At 36.9% G+C, this 16,027-nt stretch overlaps 2 protein-coding genes across 2 annotated transcripts; one reads left to right on the forward strand and one right to left on the reverse strand.

Moving 5' to 3' along the window:
• Positions 1–360: 360 nt before the first annotated feature.
• LOC120332933 (KATNB1-like protein 1) lies at positions 361–10,287 on the forward strand. The gene is made up of 6 exons (XM_039400285.2): positions 361–624; positions 1,535–1,704; positions 2,207–2,305; positions 8,161–8,265; positions 9,186–9,279; positions 10,068–10,287. Exons 1-6 carry the CDS (start codon positions 589–591, stop codon positions 10,098–10,100), a joined length of 537 nt encoding a protein of 178 aa, XP_039256219.2. The 5' UTR covers positions 361–588; the 3' UTR covers positions 10,101–10,287.
• Positions 10,288–12,288: 2,001 nt separating this feature from the next.
• On the reverse strand, positions 12,289–15,807 carry LOC120332925 (putative palmitoyltransferase ZDHHC24). The gene is made up of 3 exons (XM_039400271.2): positions 15,473–15,807; positions 14,405–14,585; positions 12,289–13,980 (listed from the first exon to the last, which is right to left on the reverse strand). Exons 1-3 carry the CDS (start codon positions 15,735–15,737, stop codon positions 13,545–13,547), a joined length of 882 nt encoding a protein of 293 aa, XP_039256205.2. The 5' UTR covers positions 15,738–15,807; the 3' UTR covers positions 12,289–13,544.
• Between the last annotated feature and the right edge of the window lie 220 nt (positions 15,808–16,027).

Below are 16,027 nucleotides of genomic sequence, written 5' to 3' on the forward strand. Positions count from 1 at the left end.
TTCAGCACTTATCTATTGCTGTCCTGAAAAAAGTAAATGCCGCATCCTGCAATCTTGACGAGTAGCAATTCTCCAACCCAAAAATTTACTTGAAATAGAGCAGCAATTACTGCAACGGCTTGCTGAGAGAATAGAATTTCCCAATAAGAGTCATTTCTCCCAAACTGTACACCGGCATTTTTAGGAAAGTTCATTCGCGCAAAAGTTCGTTCTCGCAAACCCTCATTTCATCATTCCTTTTGCAGACATAGCTAATTGAGCGAAAAATCTTTACAAGTTTGCTGTTCCCGTGACAGGATTTTGACTAATTCGAACTTTTTGTTTGATTGCTGACAAAACTCTATTCACTAAACACTGGTTAAAATAAAAATTATTTACCTATAGATAGGCAGTACAGTAAACATCCAAGCTACAGGATTTATTCACTGTAAAAATCGAGAAGTTGAAGCATTTTTTTTGCGTTTCTTTGACCCGTGTTATTCGACCCCAAATCTCGCTTGGTCATTGGTGAAATTATCAAAAGGCGGAGCATAATCTGAAAGATTTCACTTTTGACTAGAGAAGTTCCGCTGTTATTATCAAACAAAAATGGACTATTCTAAGCCAGACAGTGCATGTCTTCTGGTGAGTTTTGCATAATTTTTGGTTTTATTCAATTTTTAACACTCGCTAGTTAACTTAAATGTTAATAAACAGATTTTTTTGGAAACTCACGTCGACGTTCCGACTGCCTGGGGGCGTGTTGTTATGGTTACGTCACACGCTGAACGTGCGGTTTTGCATGTTTCTGCAACTGCGTTGTTTACTCGCAGGAAGAAATGCCATAAAAACAAATTTATACTTTGATCACAATCTCCAAAATTCCTTGTTACTAGCTTTTAACAACAAATGTTTTTGATATTGTACCTCTTTTCTTTTCATCTCTATTTTCTTTGTTGGAAATATAGTGCAAAATTGGTGTTCTACTATGTGAATAAAAACTATTGCATTCGTTTTTTATTGGATATTTCACTCTGTTTATTCTTTTTAAATCCGCAAAAGGCTATCACAGTCCCATAACTTCAGTTAATGAATGTTTTTTGGCATGATACCGTAATTAAATGAACATCTTATGCCATGACAGCATGATTGCTGTTTTTATACAATCAGGTCAGCAGCTGTGGGTTGTATACTTCTTAATTTAGAAAAGAAACTAAAAAGTAGTATTTTAACCCGGCGGTGTGGCACATCATGCTAAGCGTTAGGAATATGCCACCCGCCCACCGCACCTCTAATTACCCTGCAAACCTGGACTCTTCATTGCCCTAGGATGGTTTAGGTAACCGCTGGTCGAATATGGCTTCCTCCACCATCAAGTCCATGCACCTGAAACTGGCTAACTAATTTCATATCCAACATGGACTGGTAACCAGACGAGAGTTCGTGGTTCCATATGATTAAGTCTTACGTATTATCGACTTTCTTCTCCCCCGGGGTAAATATGTGACTCCTGTTCTTTGTTTAAACTCAACTATTTCTATTTGAAATCTTTCAGATCACAGAAAATCATCAGAAAATGATTGATATTCTTGAATCCCGTAAAATCAAATTAAACGCAGCGTTATCATTCTGGAAGAATGAAGACATCCAACAACTTGTAACTTTTCTACTCAGGACTAATGATGACAGTTTGTTTGTTGATGTTATACCTCATTTAGCTAGCAGGTAATCTAAGACTTCGGCATTGGGAGAGTGTGTGCAAGAGGATTGCTGCACTTCTCGTCGTCGTAAGGTAGTTCCTGTAACCGCTGGTCACCTGGACTGGTAACAGGATGAGAGACCGTGGTTTGTTATATGATTAAACTATCTTGTCGGCTTTTCTCTCCCCCGGGATAAAAATGAAAATTCTATTTTTATTAACTAAATCTATCTAAATCAAACCAAAGCCCCAAGCGATTACAATCATCACAGCTTGTAGAACAGGCATTCAAAGTGTTGGCTGAACTATATTATTTACTCAGGTGTTTATGTATCACTACAAGCTCATTTGGTCGCAAAAATATAGGCATATCAATAATTACCTATGTGATTATGTGAAATAGTATTGATATGAAACAATGATATTAGTTGTTAACCGGTTACTTTTGTATAGTTGAATGTCAATTTTTTTTCCTAAATTTACATTCCTCCTCTTATAAATATTAACCTATTAATCTTTGTTTTCCAGTATTCGTGAAAACAATGCCATCGGAAAGAAAGTGACGCTCGGAATTTGTGTCGAATTATTACCTGTTCTACAAAGATTATTAAAGACTAAATTTGAAGAGTAAGTTCAGTCAAAAACGTTTAGAACAGGGGTTTACAACTTTTTTTTCTTTAAATTTTTTTTTTCCCTATTTTGTTGGTTTAGAATTCTTCCCATGTACTCTCTTGTTATTACACATTGCTAATTTTTATATCTGTACTCCTTGATTCTTGAATTCGGTTGATGAATTCGGATAAACTCATCTAACTTATCCTTAACCCAGGGTTCTTAACTGGGCCCCCGGCTCACTTAGGGCAATGGCTCACTATTGCAACATTTTGGATGCGAATTTTGCAAGTGTTTCAGAGAGTCGACTTTTACAAACTGACTTACATGCTCAAAACCATTGCGAGTGTTTCAGAGAGTTGACTTTTACAAACTGATTTACATGCTCAAAACCATTACAGGGAGTCCTCGGGTTACGACGGTCGCGACTTACGCTGTTTCGAGGTTACAAACGCACACTCCATAACGCTATGTCGAGGTTATGTTAAAAGATAATACTGTACTGTACAGTATTTGCTTTTATTCACGTGATATGAAATTGTTTTCTGTTTTTCTAATAAAGTTTTTTTTGCATTATTTGTACATTTTATTAGTGTACAGTACCATACTTCACATTTACAATACAGTACGATAAGTATAAAGTTATTTATGCACTGTTCAATATAATGTTCCGACTTAATTCGGGTTACACCGAGTCTCAGGAACGGAACTGCGTCGTAAGTCGAGGACTTTCCGGGGTCTCACTTTCGATTAAAACAAGAGAACTATGTATTTTTTAGGGTGTTAAAAGTCTTTGGAGAGGGCCACAAATCGTGGAAGTTTGTAAGAACCACTGTCCTAACCAGTGTTCACTATTAGCGCGTTTTTTTGCGAAAATTGCGAAGCACTTTCGCAACTTTTTTTAGGGACTGCGAAATAGCACTTTTTTCCGATTTTGAAGAAAAATAGCAGTTTTTTCCGATTTTGAATGGAATAAAAGTTCAAAGTTAACAAATATTTTCGAGTATTAAGTTGACAAATAAGTAACATACTAGTACTTTGTAACTCAATTCTGCATATCATAACGATATTTACCGGAATTCTAACCTATGAGATGCAGACATAGGAGATAAAGCTTTTGCATTAACGGCAAAATTCTTGTTTATAATATGATTATTATACAAGCACACCGATTCCGCTTCTCCCGCAAAAAACGCTCCCAGGTGTTTGAAACCAGATGTTGGAATACTACGCAGTGCGTTTCTTTGAAGGAGAGTGGTCATGTGACTATCAATGATATCGATGAATTCAAAATGACTATAAAAGTGTTAGTAACGTTTTATAGTCACTTTGGATGAATTGTGACCAAACTGCACGATTTTCAAATCAGACGAAACTTTTAGCAGCATGTCACAGATTTGCAAAATCACAAAATACCATTAAGTGCCATTTTATTGTAATCACAATGTTGAAAGGATGTGGCATTTTCCGGAATTTTGCGATATTTACACAACTACCGGTATTTCTGATTGATATGCCGAGGACGGGTGGGCAAAATTCAATATTTTTTTGAATCGAATATTTTTAAGGAGTACCGAATAAACGTGGTGGAAACATTGAAAAATCGGCAACAAAGCCTTTATACTGGTTAATTCCGTTGTAATCGCTAATTGTTCTTCGTTTTGGCGGCGATATCCAGTTTTTGGGTAATCTATATTCCCGCCCTCTCTTTTTTACAAATATGAATTCTTGTGGGTCGGCGGACATCGAAGTTTTATATTTCGGGTTTACCCGTTCGTTCACATCGGCAACAGCTGTTGAAGACATTGAGGACTCAAATTAACATTTGCGTTGGCTTTAATATTACCTATCAAGATTTGTAAATTTACCGTCCCAATTTTATGCGAATGGTAATATTATTGTCCATACCGTGATGCAGATATTAAGGTGGCAGAGAATTACCCTGTCAGAATCACTAACTTTCTGATGTATTTCTATGGTGATAAACTTCGCAAATCTGAAATAGTGCCAATCCTGAATGTTGATTTAAAATAGTGATTGAATAATTCGGCAATAAAGGCGACGTATGCGACTTAATGCTAAAAAGATTGGGCTCGAGTGCTTTTTTTTTCGAGTGCTCGAGTGCCTAATAGAGGTCAGGCGCTAATTGTAACTAATTCCCTTTTTTATTTAATTTTATTTATGGAATTTGCAAATTCACCAGTTTCTTGACGATTTTGATATTGTCACGCCCTAATTATTAGTGCAAAAAATACTCCCCTTCTTCCGCCGTGGTTTGACGGGTTCTTTGTTCCATTCTTCAGAAAGTTCTGACACGGGGGGATATAGAATACTGAATCTGGAGGGTTGAATCCCTGTCGACTTACTGGCGATTTTCCATTTTGGATTGGGTGAAACATTCTCTATTTTAAATTAAATGACGTTTCGCGGGCTAGAGTTCTCCCCGAAAATGATGTGTACCAGACGTTAGTTAGACGATAGATAAAACATTAAAAAATACAAAGTTATATCGCAAAAAATGCGTTTTGATACATTTGGAAAGAAACATTATTTAGGGTTAACTCAGATCATATTTTACTCTTCATGACACCCGGTATCCGAAAATACAGGTGTATCGCGAAAAATGTGTTTTGTTACATTTAAAATAAAACATTTTTGCGATTAATTTAGATCATATTTTACTTTTCAGGAAACCCGTTTTCGAAAATACAAGGTTATATCGCAAAATGTGTTTTGTTACATTTAAAATAAAACATTTTTGCGATTAATTTAGATCAAATTTTACCTTTCGAAAATACAAAGTTATATCACAAAAAAATGCGTTTTGTTACATTTATTTTGCATTTCCAATAAAATACATATTTTCCCTAATTAAAGTCGTCGATGAATCTGTTCCTGTCGTTCAAGCTCGACACACGTTTGGACGAGTGTGGGGCGGTTTTTTGGTCGCCGATAAATTTAAAAGTTGCCACACGTTATTTCTATAACGACAATAACTGAAAATCAAGATTTTGCAATAGAAGTGAATTTGTCTCAAGACGGTATTTTACGATTTTTGCCCACAGTAAATAAACACGCTCACAGGCTTGGTTATAATTGATATTCGTGTAATTTATTTTACACTATTAATAAACGCGCAACACCAAGTGCGGCCATATAAATTGCAGTCGCATCGGTATGGACTGTATGTTTTTGGCGCTCTCACATTAATTATAATTTTCAAAAAAAACAATACCCCGACGGTCATTAAAGCTGAATTCGTTACCGAGTAATTCCCAATTTTATTTACGGAATTTGCAATTTCAAAATCTCACTTGACGATTTTGATGATGTCATGCCCTAATTATTACTGCTTAAATGCCTCAAAATACAACAAATGTAATCATTTTCGACGATAACAGGCGCAACAATTCGTAAACGAGCGTTATAACGAAATTCGCGATTGATTTTACCTCTCTCTTGTTTACAATTTTAACATCTCGCCGGCCATGTATGGCCGAATAAAACGTTCACATATTCGAAACATGACTTGGCCAAGGATGGAAGGGATCACTAAAGAGCTAATAGAAAGTACATACGCGAGGGTATGATATTAATATCGAGAATATTTGTGAGCATATCACAGGACGGAAATATTTTGCACCCAGCTGTTTGTTGGCAGAACAACGATACGCTAAAGTTAATTGATCGAATACAGGGAAGTATTTATTACTTATCGATCTTAAGATCGGTAAGTATATTGATAGGTATTTGTATGTCTGTCTGTCTGTCTGTCTGTGTGTGTGTGTGTCTGTTAGATGCACGCGATATCTCACGAAAGCGGGATTGAATCTGCTCCAGATTTTGCATGTGCATTCATCTTATCTCGGACCAGAATCCTATTGATTTTGGGCGAATTATGTCGTATAATTAGCGAGTTATCAATCAATTATTGATATAGTGATCTAGATTTTTGTAAAGCGAGAGAATTTTGAAACCCGCCGAGTGTGTGTGTGCGATGCGCAGTGCGCAAGTTACAAGAGCGGATGAATCGAAACTGCAGTTTCTGTTTTGGGGGATCCCCTAACTATCGATCGATAAGTCTTCGGTTTCCAACCGATATTCTCGTTTATCATCTCACTTGCGAACATCGAGGTTTTGGCGGAATTGTACGATCATGTTGTCTTTCTTAAATAATAACTTTTTCAATAAATGTTCATTTTACTTTTGCGTCTTTATTATATGTCGGGTTTTCATTTATTTTAAATTCGAAATTGTCCGAAATACTCCAACAGGTGTATAAGTACAATATAACTCCCGTTTTTTCAATTTGATTGTTTTACATTCTGCTCAAAAAACAACGTCGTTTTGCAGTCATCTAACATAACTCTCGCGACCAAATCTTTTTTGTTTTGTATGGCATCGTCTTGGCGCAATTTATTGCCGACTGAATTTTAATTGTGTTTTAGGATAAGTTATTTTATGTTTGTTGGTTTCTAAACTTTACAAACTTGGGTAGCAATTACTATTAATGTGAGATTTGTGCATATGAACGATTGAATATCGCGACTGGATGTCCTATATCTGAGAATGCGCACTCTCTTTCAACATTTATTTTCAGGATATCAGTGTTCATGTGGTCGAATAAAAATTATTTATCAAATGAATTGGTATTTCGAGACACTCTCAAAATTATTTGGGATCCACTATCATATCATTCGTTTATTTTTTATATTCATGTTTTTTCAAGAATCACCCTCGTTATATTTAGTGTACCTTAGCAAAAGAAAACTCGTTAGTGTAATCGTTCCTATTAGTGTAATTGAAATATATGGAAACCTCGCAAGTGGCGTTGTGATGCGAATATTTGATACTAGGTCAGCAGCATTACAAAGAGTGCTATTTATGAATGCTGAAAGTACATGGCATTACTAAACATTTTGCCAATATATGATGTTTTCTGCCCGATTTAAACTAATTCGCACGCAAACCAAGGCATGTGGACATTTAAAAATTACTTGTCTTTGGGTAAGCTCTGAAATAGTATAATATAAATGAGAAATTAGGTCACGCTAGCTCAGGAAACGGGAGGATTTTCAAAGTGATCTTGTGTAATATTTCGGAGAAAAAAGTTTGAAAGGAAAGTAGGTCAACCTATCTCCTAAAACAGGGGAGTATCCTGCTTAATATTTCGGAGGGAAGGTAGGTTAACCTATCTTTTAAAACAGCGGGTGGCGACTTTCAAAGTGGTTCAAAATCACAAAATAATAATTATCAGATTAGGTTTAGGGATAAATCGAAAAGTTGAATTTCCAGCGCACGGGCACACCTAACCCTAATTAGTTGATTTGCTATTTATATTTTTGGGGAGGGGAATTATTTTGCACGGGATTTGTACAAATGATCCACCCTGTAACTAATATGGTTTCCAGTCTGCCTGTTCCAATCGTTGTCTGTTAGACGGAAGGAGTAACAAATGTGAAAGCCTTTGCTGTTCACGCGAGTAAGCAATTGACACTGTGATACTTGCATGAAAGTTTTGTCCGCGGCAGGTGGTAGCAGATGTCCTTTCGTTGCCGATGAATTCACTTGTTCTAATTAAACGTGAATTCGCTAAAAGGGAACTCGTTAAGGAAAGGCTTCTCTTTAATTCATAATATTAACCAGAAGAGCGCTTTTTCGAGTATCTATGCCGTTTTAAATGGGTTATATGAAAGGCTAGGGCACCTAACTTGTTAAAATCGGCAAAAGCACTTTCGCACTTTTTTTTTCGACTGCGAAGCACTTTCGCACTCATAATTTGCTTAGAGTTAACACTGGTCCTAACCCAACACATTTTAATTAACTTTTTATTGTTCTGCATACACCTTCAAAATGATAATATTTTTTAGTTATGTGGTAGCGAGCTTGGACTTCATGAGGATAATGTCTCAGAACTGGTACATGGAATTGAGAGAACTAAAACAGAAAGGAGAGGGAGATAAAAACCATAGCATGTGAGTATTTTAGTGGCTGAGGCCGCAACAAACTACTTCTTTAATGTCCATCAAGGCCCAAGGGGTTATGGTTTCTGAGATTGGCATGTTTTTATTTACAATAGACAAGTAGTTTTCCAATTTTTTATGCCATGCCCCTTGTTTAGATTTTGTCAAGTCTCGAGCCCCATCTTAAAAAGAACTAGCTAACAATAAGCTACAAATAACAGATGGTAACGCAAAAGTATTATTTTCTTTAAAAAATACGTTGAAAATATGTGGATGGAATATCCAAAATTAAGAAATGTAAATATCCAAAATGAAGCGACCAAATCAAATCTAACAATTATGTTTATTTATAGTTAGCTTCTTGCCCCCCCCTCCCCCCCCCCCCAACAAAAAATTGTCTACCCTTGTGGAGGGCGCCCGATCGTTCGAGAACCAGTGCAATAGACAATAACTTTATTTTGTCATACAAGTCATCATAAATAATTCAGACACAAATATTATACATCAAGACACAAGATTTCACTGACAAACTGAAACTCTCCTTCCCAATCTGTTGAATTAAATTTTAAAAACATGGGTGTCACTGCTCGATACCCAGTTCTGTTCCCCCGCGACTTCCCTTAATGTAACGCGAATAACATTTTTTCCTCATTTTCTTTCATGATTTTTGTCTTTTTACCGGTTGGAAAAAATTGAAAACTTGACTTGACATGTGGACATGGAGGACCAGATCTGTCTTTAGCATTCCAAAAATTTAAGGACAAGTCCTAGGTAATTAGGGGGAAAGTCTTTATATATGATCTGAGGAATAAAAATGAATAGGGAAAAATGTGTGCGAATACATTTCGGACTTTAAAAAAAATTGTGTGATATTTGAAAACACCATATTCACTTCATCATTTATGGACACAAAATCAAATTATATATTTTAGGAGTCTTCCACAAATATATTTGGAATTGATAAATATGCAAGGAATCATAAAGAAACTTTGCAGAAGAACAGGAAAAATTGGAGACAAAGCAAAGGTATGGACAACTTATGTATTTAGGCTTTCTGTGTCCCAATTTACTTTGGGTGACAGGAGTGAAGTTGTGAGTTTGCAAATGCGAGCATACTTTGTACAAAGAATAACTGTACGTTATATCAGATTTCTCTTGGCTATGAGAAAAAAGTACTTCTCTCTCAACCAATGTTCCCTCTAATTTTTTGTAGTATGTGTGTGCAGAAATTTTGGTGTGTGCGCACTTTTTTGGAAATGACTAATATTTGTGCAAAAACCAATGAAGAAGTTTTGACGTTCTAACCAGGTAATGGGTGGGCTAACAACAAACTTTCTCAACCTGCCAACCGAGAACATTGTTACATTACATCGAAATACGTCTGTGCGCAGTAAATCTATGCGTGTGCGCAGCCTCTGAAAGCTGTGTACGCGCACACTTTAGAGGGAACACTGCTCTCAACCTTTAATACCAAAGCAATGGAAAAATTTGCGTTTTATGAATAAGGCTCATACTAAATGGCTTGGTGCGATAGCCACACCCCTGGCTCAAGCCAACACTATCTTTTGTGTGTATCCACCGCAATATTTTGTTTGTCCCTTATTCACAATTTATGGTGTCATTAAAAAGTATTTAAGTCTCTTGCAGCCCGTATCCACAATTGTATTTCTTCAATCACTTTAGGATAGTCATCTTCACTCGTGCTACAGCATCTTTGCATTGTGTGCAAGTAGCCACCAGGGTAGAACATAGAAGAATAACTACTGATAATTACAGCACTATTTTTTATTATTAGATTTTCATTTCGTTTCTAGGTTCTATTTGATATTCTGGAACAATTGACTTGACCTTCAACATTTTCTCAAGGTCACAAACAGACAAACGAAATTCTGCAAACAAAGAATGCTACGAGAACAGCTGCCCAGAGATTTAATTCCTATATTTCATAGCTTTGTGATATCATACAGTATGAATATATTCTTTATAATTTACCTTGGTACTGTGAAATTAAATAGTTTGCACATTCTTAGCCGATATTATAGTCTTAAATTGGAGTGCCTGCTGGTTAGTGCATCCCAAGAGGGTCCACAATGCTTGGTGCAAAACTATTTTTATATTTCCTTGACAAGAAAACTCCCTATTATTCCTGGTTTCATTACTTGATAAGATTATTTCAAAGGATGTTTTTACATTGTTGAGCATGAATTGTTTGAACATAGCAGGATTTGGAATCTATCACTTAAAATAACACTATAAATATCACTGAAAAGATAAACAGTGCTAAAAGCCTCCATGGAGGCCACAAGCTCTAAAACAGTGGTTCCCAACCATTTTTGGCTCGTGACCCCCATTGGTGGTTTACAAATACCTCCCGACCTCCTGCCTCACTTTCTATACTTATCAATAAAATAAGCGGCAAAGAGGAGGCGAGGTTCTTACCACATGTACCAGATTTTAGTGCATCATGCGGAATTATATTTACTTAAACCTGAAACTTAACCCCAAATCCATCAAAACTGTATCCATGAGAAAATTGTTTCACTTCCAACCCAACCCATATTTATTGCCATCAGGGACAGCCCTGCCATTACGGCCAACATGTCGTGGCTACGGCAGCAAAATTTTAGCCGCTTCTGGTTTTCAATTTGCTGCCGTGGTAACGACATCTCGCCATTGATTTGTGGCAGCTAAAAAGTCAGTCGCCATGGGTTTGGCCATAGCGGCCATGGTTTCAAAATCCCGCAATTGCTTCGAAGCCCGCGTGTTTTCCGCATTGTGACGCGCGGAAATGCAGACTAGTTCGTGTGACGCCACAATGGTTAACATGCCATTAACACCTCACGCCGCATGCTTGGTTTCCAAGCAATAAGCGACATTCTGGGGTCTCACGACAGCTAGTGAAAATCTTTCGGAGGCAGACGAGAGTCTATTCCAGACTTCTTCGCGTTCTATTGCCAATATTTAACCTAAAGTTTTGTATTATTTTCTACCGTTTTGTCAGACCTTCGCAACCCGCCGCGACCCCCGAACCACTGCTCTAAAAGGTTATGAACCACTTGTGTATCAGATCTTATTACTTTGCCATTGCAGATTATATATGCTTTCCTCATACCCACTACCAGGTATTTATGTCTAAACTTATGAGTGATTTCGCAGAGCCGTAATTTTGTTTGGTTCAAGTCTCCAGACAAGCAGATACTGTTATGTGATGAGCTCATATTTTCTGAAGACATAGGATCCTTCTGGTTTGGTTTTTTTCTACCAATTTATCTCGCCCTGATTGGCGAAATGGGAAATGGCTTGTTCATATGCGAAACTATACCTTTTGTCTGTCATGCTAGGTTATTTGTTGGAAAAACCAACTAGTTACTGTGAATATTGTCTATAAAGGCTTTCATAAAACCTGGTTAAAATGTGTATACTTTTATTAAAATAGAAAGTTTTGATACACGACAAACATTCGTACGCTCATTTGTAGAAAAATAATATTCAAACACACTCATGCTCACGCACAAAAATTGCAAAAGGGAATTTATCGATACCAGATATTGTTTTGGCCCTCACAGATGTATCAAATGAAGTAAAAATACATGAACGATTACTGATTAAAAAACAACAAAACTGGTTGAGACAGTTCACAAACTTTTTGGGCCGCGAGCCCTTGTTTGTGGATTTTATTTTTGACAGACCCTCAAGGTTTGACCTGTATTATGGCATCATACTGGTAAGAGCTAAAATTGCTGCCTATTACATGTATGTCTTTGCAAATCGATAAAATTTTGATTTTCTTGCCTGACAGCAATTGATATCGTCTGCAACGCTCAACCAAAAAGACGCATTGGAATCCATCATTAAAGATCGATTAGATTCGCTTCATATCGTAGCAGGCCCCTGGTACAGTCGTCACAGGAAACCCTGGGTTAAGATATATCGAAAACTGACTTCATAACACAATTTATGGACACCCTTTATATCTCAAAATCTTCCTCTCAAAATGTGTGCCATCCCACCGGCATAATTAAATAACACCTCATATTCATTACTCAAATTTACTGCAGTATAAAAAACATACAAAATTGCTTAAAATCATCATAGCATCTAAAGCACATGTAAATAGTACAGTTACTATTGCATATTTTCTACAAACCAGAGTCCACATTTCACAATGACATTTTTGTATATGAATATACAGGGTAGTTGCTGGAAAAGCAGAAAATTTTAAGGTCAGATGAGATCACGAATAAAATGCGTGCTTACTCACTTCTTTACCGATACATTTTAGGTTCTAGGTTTTCTTTAGTTCGATACCCTTTCTGTAATATTCTGTGTAGTATTATAACATAGGCCTTCAAAAAACTTTGGGAAAGTTATTTTTTGTGAATATAAATAACTGTTTGGCAAATTTTTCGTTTTTCTACCAACCATCCTGTATATTAAAATGCTGTCATATTAAACAGATAACATACAGAAATCTATAACTTCCAACAGGTTTAGAGCCACCTCAGGAAAAGATGGTAGTATTTTGATCCATTTGCTGCAATCGCCAATCAGCTCACCTTCAGATTTTGGTGCTCTTGAAGTAAGCGTACCAAGATGGCGGACACCCTGAACGTAGTATGTGTACCAGGTTAGGGTTAGGCCATAATTTTATTCAAAGTTTTCTTATCATAGTATCTGTACCTAAAATTATGGCCTAACCCTACGTACACATACTACGTTCCGGTGTCTGCCATCTACTTCAGGAGCACCCAGATTTTTTCCTCAAGTATGAAATTTAATCTCAGTTGTTAGTATTTGTCACCGGTTAGTAAACAAATAATTACTGTTGCCAGTAATTTACAATTTCTCTGCCTTTGTGTGAATCCTGAGTAGTTTCCTTGTCCAGGATGAAAATAAAATTTTATAGGGTAAGATTTACATATTTATCCTGGAGAGATATATGGCGTATCACAACCTCTCGTCCAGTTACCAGTCCATGTTGGGTATGGGATTAGGGTAGATTAAAATTCACTTATTTATCCCAGGGAAGCGGAAAGCCGATAGACCAGTTTAATCATATGGCGAATCACGGCCTCTTGTCCTGTTACCAGTTCATGTGAGTTTGTTACGTGAACCACACAACAGCAGCAAGAAGTGCAGGGATTCGAAAATGCGAACCTGCGAAGGGTAATCGGTGGTGTAGCAACAAGCAAAATCCTTAGCACGATGGCCCACACTGTCGAGCCATGCAGCGTAGAAGCTATTGCATTGTCGACACTCATTTTGTTACTCATCCTACAATGGACACTCTTTTATATACCTTTAACAAACTTTGGAGTACCCCAGGGTGCATTGATCTCTTTAGTTGGCACTGGCAAGGGCATTAGGAAGTACAAAATTCCCCACGGCCATAAAACTTGTTTTATATTTCTCAAAAAGCCGAAATCGTATTTTCTAATATCTTTCCCGAATTCGTAAATTGTTTGCCCCCTCATCGATATAAAAAGCTCGGATAAAAAGTAAAATGAACCTCCTATACCTGTAACCACTGACCCATATAAGACTAAAATACAATACAGTTTGTCAAAATTCAAATTGCCTTCGCCGCTCCATAGGTAGTTGTACATTACTCCCGGAAAAAAGTACGAGAAAATTGCACTCAGAGAAAACTCTATCGTAACGTAAGAATAGTTCAAATATGATAACATTTGCTTGACGCAGTAAAGTGATCCAATCCCCACGTAGAATCTGTAAAAACAAGTGATTATTTTGAAATATAAGTATCATGAGGTTTTCAAAATTTATCCCGAGGATAGGAAAGTATATATCGTATTCTCTGTGTATTTTACTTTCTATAATACTAATTCACTTTCAAAGCAAATAAGTCAAATATTGTCTTATGAATAAGGTGCGTATTATGCATTGACATGTGAAATTCGAAAAAATATCAATCTATATTTTTTGCTCAACTGGCTAATAATTCTCACATAAATTAATCTGCAGTCTATTAATATCACATCATGCTTGTTTAGGTAGAACCATACCAAGTCCAACAAACATTTAGCGTTAAAAACAGGCAGCAAAAGTACCAAACAATTCAATAACTCAAACGTCGATTTGAGACTAATATAAACACAAACAAAATTTAATTTAATAAAATGTTCAAACTTACGAGAAAGGTAAAAAATATCTAAGATTCTGGATTCCAACGCATGTCATGAAGAAGTAACAATGATGATCTCGCTTCAAAATACATTTCTGACACACGGGGCAGTGGTGAGATCGTGGAGGACAATGTTGTTGACACGTCATGCACAGAATCCAGGATTTGGGGGGAGGATTGAGAATTAGACCTGAAGAAAACAATTCATAGTCATCCATATTTGTTAGGAAGCGTGAGACATAAATTAAGTGAGAGTGCATAAATACATATTTGAATTTTTTAATTCCGCCCCTTTGCCATATTTCGACGCTATATTGTTGTCAAATTTCATCAAAGCTGTTATTGCTTCTAGGAACAGTTTTAAATTAGCCAAGTCAGTATTTTGAAAAGTAATCGAATAGCTCGCGGAGCCCCTGGGTTACTCTCGCGGAGCCCTGGGGCTCCGTACGGAGCACTTTGAGAACCTATGTATTAGGCTATTTGTATTCATTTGGCGACGTTCAACTGTAGGGAGCACCGAAGCGTAACGTTAATGGGAGAGCTTATAGGTGGGATAGGATTTACATATTTATACCGGGGGAGAGGAAAGTCGATTGGACGGCTTATCCATATGGCGAACCACGGCCTCTCGTCCGGTTACCATTCCAAGTCGGGTATGGGATAAGTTTTATTGTTTGTTTTCGGAGGCATGGACTTGGTGGTGGAGGAAGCCGTAACCGACCAGCGGTTACGTGAACCACCCAACGACGGCGAGGAGTCCAGCAATCCTCTCGCACATAACCATCCCTGCATGGGTTCGAACCTGCGAACCCACGCAGAGTACTGGAGTAATTAGAGGTGCGGTGGCGAGCGTATTCCTAACGCTTAGCCCATGGAGCCACACCGCCGCGCTTATATTAAAATTATTCTTAAATATGGGATAGGTCTCATTTTGGGGAATCACGGTATGTACGGTTATACTGTGATGAAGAAATATTGATAATGAGAGATAATGATTTATTTCTGAATGGTACCACATTCAGACATTACAGCATTAAAAGACTCGCAAAAAATAAAGATCATAAAATATATTCATACCATCTGTGTATGTAGAATTATAAACTGTTCCAAGTATTTGATTCCCGATCATGTTGATAAACAAAAAGAAGAAAGCGAACAAGTTCCAATTATAATCGTCGTCGTGTCGGTAGATAATCGGAAACGCAATAAAAAGGCAACAATACAATGCAGAGAAAGCCAGAAGATAGAAATAACCAACACAGCAGAAATGTATCATAGTTATATTCTCCTTCGCTTTCATGGTTTGTGTGAAATCCATCCAAAAACTTTTCAGTAAACCCATTATATAATCTTGAATCACTAAAATATCGACAAATTTAGAAACTGCTGTAGTGTGTAAAATACAAAACAAACTGACGAATCCTAATCCGTGGTTCCGTGCTGACGTACGAAAATCAGTTTGGCCTGAATTTTTTCATTTTCATCAACAGTAATCATATGGCGCTGGTGTTTACACAGATAAAATTTTCACAAACAAATATTTAAATTATATAAATCAAAAAATCGGTACGGTATATACCTATATCTCTTTCAAATTTAAAATTCGCAACAACCTACATTTTCGGATCACTG

This window comes from Styela clava, chromosome 6 (assembly GCF_964204865.1).
Source record: "Styela clava chromosome 6, kaStyClav1.hap1.2, whole genome shotgun sequence".
Lineage (NCBI taxonomy): Eukaryota > Metazoa > Chordata > Ascidiacea > Stolidobranchia > Styelidae > Styela > Styela clava.

Bases quoted from the DNA above. Each gene is read 5' to 3' on its own strand.
- LOC120332933 (XM_039400285.2), top strand. From the start codon at position 589: ATGGACTATTCTAAGCCAGACAGTGCATGTCTTCTG. The intron at 625-1,534 runs GTGAGTTTTGCA...GAAATCTTTCAG, and splicing joins CAGACAGTGCATGTCTTCTG to ATCACAGAAAATCATCAGAA. The intron at 1,705-2,206 runs GTAATCTAAGAC...TTTGTTTTCCAG, and splicing joins ATACCTCATTTAGCTAGCAG to TATTCGTGAAAACAATGCCA.
- LOC120332925 (XM_039400271.2), bottom strand. From the start codon at position 15,737: ATGGGTTTACTGAAAAGTTTTTGGATGGATTTCACACAAACCATGAAA. The intron at 14,586-15,472 runs GTATGAATATAT...TGTTTTCTTCAG, and splicing joins TAATTCTACATACACAGATG to GTCTAATTCTCAATCCTCCC. The intron at 13,981-14,404 runs GTAAGTTTGAAC...TTGTTTTTACAG, and splicing joins AGATATTTTTTACCTTTCTC to ATTCTACGTGGGGATTGGAT.